This window comes from Tigriopus californicus, chromosome 1, assembly GCF_007210705.1.
Source record: "Tigriopus californicus strain San Diego chromosome 1, Tcal_SD_v2.1, whole genome shotgun sequence".
NCBI lineage: Eukaryota > Metazoa > Arthropoda > Copepoda > Harpacticoida > Harpacticidae > Tigriopus > Tigriopus californicus.
The window spans coordinates 2,480,131-2,490,952 of NC_081440.1; the positions used below are offsets into that span (position 1 = coordinate 2,480,131).

At 40.1% G+C, this 10,822-nt stretch overlaps 1 protein-coding gene and 1 long non-coding RNA gene across 3 annotated transcripts in view; one reads left to right on the top strand and one right to left on the bottom strand.

The window, feature by feature from the left end:
• Nucleotides 1–1,249: 1,249 nt before the first annotated feature.
• The window catches only part of LOC131888365 (uncharacterized), a 23,520-nt gene continuing 13,947 nt past the window's right edge, over nucleotides 1,250–10,822 (top strand). The window contains exons 1-3 of the long non-coding RNA XR_009374097.1: nucleotides 1,250–1,328; nucleotides 1,390–1,578; nucleotides 1,654–2,020. This is a non-coding gene — a long non-coding RNA (uncharacterized LOC131888365). The remainder of the gene's footprint in view (nucleotides 1,329–1,389; nucleotides 1,579–1,653; nucleotides 2,021–10,822) is intronic.
• Nucleotides 8,746–10,811, bottom strand: LOC131888243 (putative ferric-chelate reductase 1 homolog). Of its 2 annotated transcripts, none has more exons than XM_059237049.1 (2): nucleotides 10,418–10,811; nucleotides 8,746–10,387 (listed from the first exon to the last, which is right to left on the bottom strand). In XM_059237049.1, the coding sequence occupies exons 1-2, from the start codon at nucleotides 10,706–10,708 to the stop codon at nucleotides 8,933–8,935; spliced, it is 1,746 nt and encodes a 581-aa protein (XP_059093032.1). In that variant the 5' UTR covers nucleotides 10,709–10,811; the 3' UTR covers nucleotides 8,746–8,932. The 2 variants fall into 2 exon arrangements, with proteins under 2 accessions (XP_059093032.1, XP_059093040.1); XM_059237057.1 differs by having other exon boundaries at nucleotides 8,746–10,499; nucleotides 10,536–10,810.

Sequence of the window (10,822 nt, forward strand, 5' to 3'; positions counted from 1 at the left end):
TTGCTGCCTCATATTTCGCCTTAATTGTCTAGAGCGATTGCCTCAAAACTGTGCAGTTCGTTAAAGGTATACTACTTTCGCGCATTTCGATATCAGGGAATCAAAAGGAATGATTTCGTTGTTCGTAATATATTCATATTTCCTAATCTACGGTTCGTACTATATGTTGCTGAACTTGTAAAATGCACATTGGAGAATGATTAAATTGTTCCTGTTTTGATGACCGCCTACTATGTATTTCATAATTATGGTTGCAAGAGAAGAGCCTGCCAATGATTTGAACCAAGGCAGAAAACAGTCTCGCTCAGAATCTTGAATGTTGTGGCATTTCATTTATGATATCTGACACTAGCATTTTGAGTTGATGAGAGTGGATGGAATCAATTAAAGTGCAGAAAAACTGGAGGTTTTTTTTTGGCTAAAATTGTGATATAATGTCAGCTAGAGAAAAAACTAGGACTTGGAAACATAAATGCATATTTGAAACGTGAAGAAAGTTCACGATATTTTGACTCATTATATTGACTCATCTGGACTCGAATTGAGTTGTTGATTTTAAGATTGAGAAATGGCTTGGCTTTTGACACTGAATTCAGAACTCAAGGCACATTTTTGCAACTTTTCACTTGAATGATTAAAAGACATGACTCATTCGTGACTATGAAAAATAATTGTGAATTGGGGACCCTGAATATTTCTTTTTCAAAAGAGAGTTGAATCAACCTTTGAACCCAGACTAGGTCCCCAAACACCCAAGAGTGAAAGCTATAGTAGTTACAATCATGTGTAAAAATATATGCAATAAAGAGTTTAATTAAAACCATGATCGTTGTCACATCCCTCTTTTTAATCCGGGTAATGCCTCAAAAAGGTTCTTGAATTCGTACTTTATGTTTTTAAGGCACTTTCGAACGACGATTATTATTGACCGGAAATTTATCTTGTGTTAGAAAAAAAATTGGAAAACCTCAAGCAATGATAGTTACAAGGGTCTTATTAAAGAGAGCTTTCCTCATTGAAGTAACAATGATTTAGGGGTTCTGACTTCAAAACGAAAAAATAAGGATCAAAACAAACCAGGCGCAATCTTCATGTACGTGTTCTATGCCTGGGCGTTAACGAAACTACAGATTAAAAAGTCAAATACCCCTAAAAAGTTATTGCTTTGTTCCTGTTTCGAAAGTCAGAACCGTTCGCCAAACAAAAACAACTGCAACGGGGAATGAGATTTGCAACCAATTCCAGGTGTTTGCCACCAGTTCGATTTGACAAGTCATCGAGCATGGCCGTCTCATTTTGGATTCTGGCCTTGTTTCATCTTGCCAAAGGTTAAGGATCTCTTGCTTGACTTGTTATGTTTCACCTCTCATAAGCCTTGATCCATTCTAGCTTCCGATCCTGTCAATTTTGCACACGAAAACTACACATTTGGGGAGATAGACTATTTCGTGTCCACAACTAAACACTCCTATTGGAATTCGTTTGATTTATGTGTAGCTAATAGTGATCATATGAATAGATTCTATTTGGCAACCATTAGAAATGATCAAGAATATAACGCAATTCGTGAATTATCGCGTAAGTTTGAGCTCCAACTTGATACATTTCATATTCATGAGATCAGTGCCCATAAAACAGATTTTCATTTTACAGGGAACGTTGAACTAAAACACTGGATTGGATTGAGAAGAGGGAATAAACATTCGTCATATTTTGCATTGAAGAATGTCGAGGATGCTAAAAAAATTCAATGGGTGCAATGCTTAGGAGACTTTGAATTTGTGGGTGATTGGAAAATAACAATACAGAGAAGTAATGGCAACTCCCCGTGGATGCAAACAAGTGGTGATAACCTGAACGTCTTTAGGAGCTCTAAGTTTTTTTCACCAAAAAGGCGTTTCATATGCCAACGTTCGAAGGTTACCAACACCTCATGTCTCTCAGCTGACATCACTGATTTGGATCATTCCCAACTTTATGGCAACTTATATCTCCATTATTGCCATGGACATACAATAAGGTTGGTTTGGATTACACCAATAGTCAGTTCAATTTTGCACACATATTTGCTGATCATGATTTTATCAAAACAAAATGGTTTATTTAATGCTTAATTTAGTGCATGCAAAATACTTATTTTCGACCCCAAAAAAAGCTTCCATGATGATTTTGAGGTCACCCAAAATTAGAAGGGAAATCATTTATTAAAGTTTGTTGAAAACACCACCATTAAATAACGATCATCATTCCATTACTAGTCTGGGAGAGCTCCGAGTTGGAATCTAGTCTTAGGATGCCAGGAGCAATATCACCTTGGACGGAATGAAATTTCGCGCATTGAATTTTGGGTAAACAATGTTCAGAGGATAAATAATGGGCAGTTATCGTCCATCAAGGATTTAAGAGTAGTTTTCCAAAATAGTGAATTTGGCAGAGCTGTTCAAACAAGATGATAACCTGCTACAAATTAATTGTCCAGCTACTCTTTGAATATCCTTCGCCCATTTGGGTTCCAATTTTGCAAAATATCAACCACGTCCAAAGGTTTTTTACCAGGAACAGCAAAGGAATGAGAGAGCTCTCGTATTGGGAAAGAGGTTGGAACTCTATGGTATTCAAAGAAAGTACAAAAGGAATCTGATAGGGCATGCTTTCAAAAGAATTCATGAGCTTTGTTCCAACCCAAGATTTAGGGTCAATTGCACAGACCGTAGAGGCTTAATGTACGATTTTAAAGACGACTTCAAGCCCATGAGAATCCAGATTAGTCAGAACAAGGAAGTCCACCTCTTTTCGCAATTCCTTGGGCTACTTCATTGTTCCATTGCTCCCCTCTCTAGGTTTTAACTGAAATTTAATTGAAAAAAGTATACACAAATAAGTGGGCACTTTTTGAAATCAGGGAACCAGGAGAATCAGCTTTGTTGTAATTTAGAAGTTAACAACTAAAGTTCAGTCCATTAAAAATAAGATTGTTGGTCGAGCGCTATGATGTCACGTGATTATCCAAAGTTTTCAGAGAAAAAGCACATCTATCGAAGTATTATCTTAAAACACTCAGTTCCTTTGTTTGCCAAACATCCTTCGAAATGTTTGCCTTTCCTTCATTAATGCAATAATCACCTTTCAAAGGCTCGCACCTTACTCAACAGTGTAGTGTTGGTTGTTCTCGCCCAACACCAGTTTGTACCGTTTTATTTGTTTTTTGGGGTATCTACTGCCGTGAAATTGGAGGAAATTAATGAAATGATTCCATAAAGTAGGTTCCGTGCCTCTCTTTGTATTCTTCCAGCTTTTTTCTAATACCACTTCCCCCATCATTTTATGCCACCTCATCAATTTTCTCTTCACCTTTGTGCCGTGCATACGTTCATAACCAATTGCACAAATTTGACTTACCTATTAACTATTTTTTGCATACAATCTTTCCGACTACTTGGACGATTTGTGGGTGTCATTGATTTGAATAAATCCTAGCCTTAAAGCATATTCGACGGCTATGACCCTTCACAACTTTGCTTTTACAACTTACAAATCAAGAAGCTACAAATGTAATCTTTTTTATTCAAAGCCAATGCACAAGAGCTCAAATGAAAAAAGAAAAAACTTGAAAGCGCGTTTTGAAGAATGGCATGTACTTTTATGAAGCAATACGACTGCAAAATTGTTCCTTCCTCTTTATTCCCCGATTTAAAAAGATACTCCTACATATGATAATAAAAAAAAGAGTTGCAGAAATGACTAGTTACAAAAGTGAGAGTGAGGTAGTTCAGGAGGTCAGGTCGAATCCGAAGGCTTTTTTCTCTTTTGCGAACTTTAATAATGAAACACCAAAACGTTTGCACAAACAATATAAATATGTAGGTACCTGAGGGGTGAAAAGTCGATGAAATCGATAGTGAAAATCTATTTATATATTACTCAACAACCGGGACCGCAACATTTACTATGAGGCACTCCGTGGTAAATTGTTTAAAACTATCATTTTGTTTTGATAAAATGTAGATGCTTTTCCCCGTGACGCAAAAAGCTAAAGCTCTTGGTAAAGAATTGACATTCCGAGATTTTCTCGGTTCCACCAAAGCCACACGGGGACGGGGATCAACCTTGAACACATTTGGTTATGTGATTCCCAAATTAAAGTTCCAAATTCAGGGAGCCAGTCCGTCAATGGGATGTTTGATTGACACGAAGCAACGCAATAGAAGCCACTCTGCCCAACACTCGGTTGACAAACTACCAAAATGTGTTCAAAACAATACGTAGTCGATGTAATTCCGACATCTCTGGTGTAAATCTGAATCTTTGGCAATATTTCCTAATTCTGGATAGAGACCCTTATGCAACTCTTTGCCAAACAAAACTCTCTTCTGGCAGATAACATAACAGATAACAGGTTATTGTGGTTATGATGGTGCTCAAATGGTACATAGTTTTCATCAAAATGCTGGAAACACTCAAGGGAAACGGAAGGAGCAAGCCTCAGTATAGGATGACATCTAGAGATGTCGGGGGTATCTCGACTGCGGATGCTTCAAGTGGCTTGGTAGAGTGTCGCTTCTCTCCCAAGAGCTTTTTAAAGACCTGTTACTTTGGCTACGACGTATCACCAAAACTCTTTTAACGGCAGGGTTGTGTTTTATACTTCAATATGTAGCTTTTCTCAAAAGAAGTCTTTTAGTTTCGAAACTCATCCACGGACGGAGAACCAATCTGATACAGGATATGACACTGCATATCGGAATTTGACTATGGTGGCGAAGTATTTGTTGACTTTACTTTCCGTGCAAGGATCAACCTTCCGATCCTAGCAACCTAAATTTTAAAAAATACCTACATTGTATACTGAATTTCTTTCCTATCTTTACCTCCTTTTTGCTTTTGACAATTGTGTGTTGATTTCGATCCCATTGATGGTTTAAACAGTTCTTATAATAAGTAAATACCAATTTAAAAAAACCGCGGATAAAGGCGGATGGTACTTCTTTTAATATTTTAATAGAGCCAAACCAAAGAAGTGAGATTCCAAGAGATTCCACTTGACTTGGTAATGAAATAGAGGAATTAACTGCATTAAGGAACCATCACACCTGTACGTAGAATGCTAACTTTAACCGATTAGCAAAAACAGAACGTCAAATGATAACTTCTCCTCCCAATTGGTCAAGCTAAGGCTTAATCGATTCTTTCCTTGGACAAAACTGGGGTTTTCTTAAATTAGAGGAAGTAAGTTCTGTTTTTAACAAATCGGACATTGGATCACCCTCAACCTAATCAACACTGCTTTCAAGGAGGCAAATCAGAGGCTAGCCCCTCAAGGGTACCCGTAATTCGTGTTCTCGTAATTTCGCCCAAACAATGGTTAAAGCACGTCTCAATTCAACGCAGATCGGAATAGCTAGCTGAAGATTCGCGAAAAACTGTCTGGCATTGGTTACCAATCTCTACGTAACCAATGAACGGGACCCCGTGCTGAAGCAACTCCACAAGCTCCATCGTTCGGTTATGAAGGCAACCTTGAAGATTCCCGTACTAAAACACCACACAGATGAAGCATCTGTCCATCAATTGGCGGCTTCATCGATAGCCAACTTAGGCATGGAATGCCTCTAACCTCTACCAATGGGAGTCACACCCTCTCGCAAGCACAAGAATTGCTTAAGATCAGGGACATAAGGCAGCAAGGCAGAGTGAATCTCCACCCCAACCCATTGGAGACTCTCTGGTAGCAAGCATAGGGGAAGCATTTGAGGACCTCCCATCTGATATTCAAGACGGAACTAAACCAACATGTCAGAAAAGCTTCTATCAAAAAATTTGTGGGACTTTGGAGTCAATTTGCGGTTTTAAAACGAAAAAATGGAAAGATGATATTTTTATTCTATCTAAGTCGGCGATTTTCTTTGAAGTATAAACAACTTCTTAAAAAGTAATGTGACGTTTCGAAATGACGGGGTCGATAAAGAGAATCATTGTATTCTGCGACCTTTCAAATACACTCAATCAATCAATCAAAATCGATTTTTGAGCTAAAGTAGTCGAAAATGCAAAATATACAAAGTAATCAAAAAAATCAGAGAAAGTGAAAAATAATGAAATTGCAGTTTTTGGACAGCCCTGGTCATCAGTAGAGCTGGGCAAATATGCAAAACTTTTGGACAAAAACATGCAACATGAATGGCAAACTATTTCATTACCATTTTAAGCCTTGCAACCTAACAAAAACAATCTCCTTATACCACTGCATCATTATCTGGTCTCTAACGTGAGCCTCAGCCATGGAGAGTTGTGATACCAGACCCGGCGGTTTTCCATTGGCGGGGAAAATATTTTTTGGCGGGTTGGCGGAATGGGCCTCCAAAACATTCAGATTTGGCGGAATTTTCACTTCAGAAAAGATACAGTCTGGCGGCTATTTGCATTACAAACGGTAAGATTTGGCAGACTAGACCTGTGAAAAACAGAATATGTTTTTTTTGGTGGCCCAAGAAGTGTTAGTCAATCAAGTCATTGATCTTAAAATACAACACATTAAACCAAAGTCAAAATTTTCACAAGACCCAAGGTTGCAGAATCCTCAATGCTTTTGGTTTATGTCACAAATTGAATCCAAAGTTGACATTTTTTGGGTCAAAAAAAGACCTTAATGGCATCACAAAAAGAAACCCATTCTTTTAATTTTGCAAAACTCAGTACATATGTTTTTTTAATAAGATGGAAACACTAGTACACACTGAAGATTATAAGTATTTTGAGACACTTTACTCAAGTGAGAGTTGATTGGACCTCGTATTTCTAATACCGCCCACTCTTAAAGAACCAGGCTTGTAACATATTGGCAAAAGTCACGAACTTGTAGAAATATGGACTGTGAACGAGCTTTCCGCCAAATCCGCCTACACTTACTTGGTCATTTGCAAACCTGAGCCACTTTTCGAATTAAAATAATAAATTAAGAAGCGTAGATCTTTTCAATCGGAGGTGGGCGATTTTGATTTCATTTACTTGTAAAGTGGATCGTCTCAAAGTTATGTTGTCAAAGACTTATGTAGCTGACAAAGAGCAGGCCAAAAATTCGAATTTTATGTATCGTTTACTACATAAGTTTTAACATGTCTCCAGAGTTCCCTAAGCAAGGTTTGGGCTCAAAGTTGACCAAGTTATTTTATTCAACAACATCTTGTGGCTGTATGAAGTGCTTATTTGGAATAAGATGAACGGTTTAGGAGATGCGAGACTTTGGCTTCTGTTCGCAGTCCACATCTCTAGAAGTCCGTGTATAAGTATTGCAATCATGCTTGGGGGTCATTGCAGACTTGTAATGGACCCTGGATTATAATACTCATTGGACTTCAATTCATAACTTCATTACCTTCACATTTATAAGAGACTTGCTTGTTGATGCAAGTGCTTGATGATATCAATGTTATAGGTATACCAAGAGAAAATGGCATTTTTTACTTACTCCAAATGTTTAGTTAGGCTTTTACAGAGGTTGTAAGTTTATGAAAAACACGGACAATTGGACAAACTCAAGCAAATTCTAAAATTGTTGAGTGCAGTCTTTGACGCAAGGTTTTATTTTTTTTACTTTTCAACAACTCAAAACGTTGACTCAATTCCGTAGTGCCAATTCTCAATTCAAGCTTCCCCGTCTATTTTAGACTGGTTCGAGATTTGGACGATCATGCTCGCTCTTGCCCAGCTTCACATGTTCTGGTTTACTTGCCAAATAATGAATGTACTATAGAATTGAACACGTATCTTATTTCTTTTTCTTCTAGAGGACATTACATATTTGTCATAAGTGGATTCGATTAACAAAAAGATTTGTCTATATATTTCTAACAGGCTTGTGTAGTTACCCAACGTAAACGCAGATGAATTTGAATCTTATCCTGAGAACAATTGAAATTGCAATCACACAGACAACAGAAACCTACAGAAAACTAATGCACTGAAAAATAAACGACTATTTCTCCTTCATGAATATTTGTTCTCGGAGTGCTCTCATTATTTTCTGTTCTCGGATGAGTAAATGTCAAGCATAAAAGTAACTTGCCATACATTTTGGCCAAAATGACTAATGATCGCCGAATACATCTAATCAAAGTACGATTCTTTTCATTCGTTGATTTGAGTTGCGTCCTTGAGGCCCTCTTTGGCTAGTCCATTTAATTTGCATAAAAGCCTCTTTCCAATTGCCATTTGTACGTTCTATGGAAACTAGTACTTCCGCCAGCCGCTAATCCCCGAATTAAGAAGTGTGAAATCCTAATGACCTCATTCATTTCGGACCCATCCATCACTATCGTCAAACTCTGTCCCCCTTGATGGATTGTGTATCAGCGATGTTCCTTCAGTTTTGAAATCGGATCCGAACGGGGATTTCCTTGTTCGCTTCTCGGGCAACCAAAATACAGTAGACCATGAATAGAATCAAGACAATGCGAAAGGTTTTGTTGAAAGCCAACTCATCTGCGAGGTCAATAACGAGCACACCCACCAAGCATCATTACCCCTAAATATGTTCACACGTTCTTGACGAGAAAGATAAGTTTCGCGGTTTGTCGGCGTCCGATTTCAACTCCCCCCCAATTCTCAATCCGGCCAGCCAGTCATCCACCCACCATTAGTAGCATAAGGTTCGCATAAATATCCGTGTTCGACAGCTTTTATCCATGTTTCGACATTCTTGAGTCGGTGTCGTGATGTGCCGAACTCTGCACATGAAATAGAGAATCGTTCAAAAAAAAATCGTATATTGTCTGCATCTTTGAAGCTTTGGACATTAGAACTGATGGGGTAGAGAAGGGGGCATGATATCAATTAATACATATCTGTATTTTTAGAGAAAGCTCGAGTCACGAACAAATAATTTGCAGGTCGCAGTATTGAAGAAAATATCTAACATCAAACTAAGATTCGGCGCTTAACTTTCGGCCTCGCCTTCGGCCTCGCCTTCGGCTGCTGATTCGCCATTAACCCAGTAATCTCGACCAGTCTCACCTAGACCTAGTGCCACCATCAAATGAACTGACAGAACCCAAACGAATGCCAAGTAAATGATGAGAAGGGTGATCCTCAAAGCTGAGCCGCGAAGGTCATTCTGCTTGCTCTGAATCTCGTTTTGAAACACTTGCGTGCTCCCATATTGAGAGAGAGGGGTACCATGGGAGATATCCTGCACCTCCGTGTCCTTCATGGCCCAACACCTCTGGAATGTCATCAAGAGATGGAGGCAAAAGTGTACGACTACAAAAGCTCCGATTTGCCAATAGAATTTCGAGGTGGGGATGAAATTGGCCGCGCCAAGATCCGCGGCTAGAAAGATGGCCACGATAGCAAGCAACCAAGCTATGTTGCCACATCCCCAATGAGCCCAATTGAATACCCAACGATAGGTGTCTTGTGGGTGGGGTCTCACAGCGGCCATGAGTGGTTGAATCAGAGAGAGGACGAATGTTATTATGCCTAAAATTGGGTGGGCGTTCTCTTTGATTGCCTCTGTCCCGAACGGCGCTGTACCCCGATCGATGAAGATGATAATGATGGCTATCAAGGTCAGGATTACCGTCAAGCCCATGAGGAGCTGATGGAATCGGAACCAGATGTCCTTGGAACAGAATTGTTTGCCTTTCCAAGTTTCTTTGAAATATCGGGCCATGAACATCCCGGACGAGGCACAGGCCATCCAGGCGAGAACCATAAGGATTCCATGCACCCGGATGAGGACATCAGTACTGCCAGCCACCTTTGACACGCTCTGAAAATCCACGGGTTGAGAAGAAGCTACTTTGGTGGTGTGATAGGTGAGTTTAGAACTTGACACGGCCCCTTCTGCCAGAAGCACGTGGAAGTTGGACGCGGCCAAATCTAAATTAAAATTTGGCTCATTCAGAGCGGCGTCCAATTTGGCGTTAATTTTTGGGTTCATTTCGAACGAACACTTGGTGAGGCCGTTTTCGCTGGAAAAGCTGGGATTGAGAAACTCAACTCCCGTCACTCCTTCAACATTGGACTTTGCGTTGTTCTTGTTCCAAAATGCTTTCAGGCTCGTGCCTCCCAAGCAAGCCAAAACCAGGTCACCGCCCATCGAATCATCTAACGACAACCCGCAAGACATGTAATCACCAGATCCAATTGAGCGACCTTGCAACTCCAAGCGGAAGTTGTTATCCGCCGCAGGAGCATATGTAAGCATGACCTTGCAGTTGCCAGCCTCTTCACAATTTGCAGGCATCCCAAAACAACCCTTGTTGCTTCCACACTCGTTCTGATTCAATTTGGCTGCTCCTTCCGGCGAACGGGACTCTTCCGCTTTCACTTCTGGCTCACTCTCGGCCTCAGCTTTTCTTTCAGGTTCACTTTCAGCCTCAGCCACAACCTCCGGCCCACTTTCAGCCTCAATCACCACCTCCGGCCCACTTTTGGTTTCTTCTTCTGCAGCAACTTTGGGCGCTGCACTTGTCTCGGCTTTTTCCTCAGTGGTCTCCAAGGTCTCAGGGTCTGGTTTGCTTGCTGTGCTCTCCAAGGTCTCAGGGTCTGGTTTGCTTGCTGTGCTCTCTGTGGCCACATTAGAAGTTACCGTCAAAGCTTGGGCAATTGCTTCGTTGGCCCAGTAAGTGTCAAAAGTTTTAACCACTGAATAAAGAAATGTGACGGACTTGCTCTCTCCGGAATCAAAGTTGGGATGACTCCACTCCATGGTGACTGCGGTCTTGTCTTCTGGGCTAGTATGGGTGGTTGCTGATCCCTCAACGCCGTCACACGATAAAGCCTGAGCATCGGAACTGCAATGGATTCTCGCAATAAGAAATCT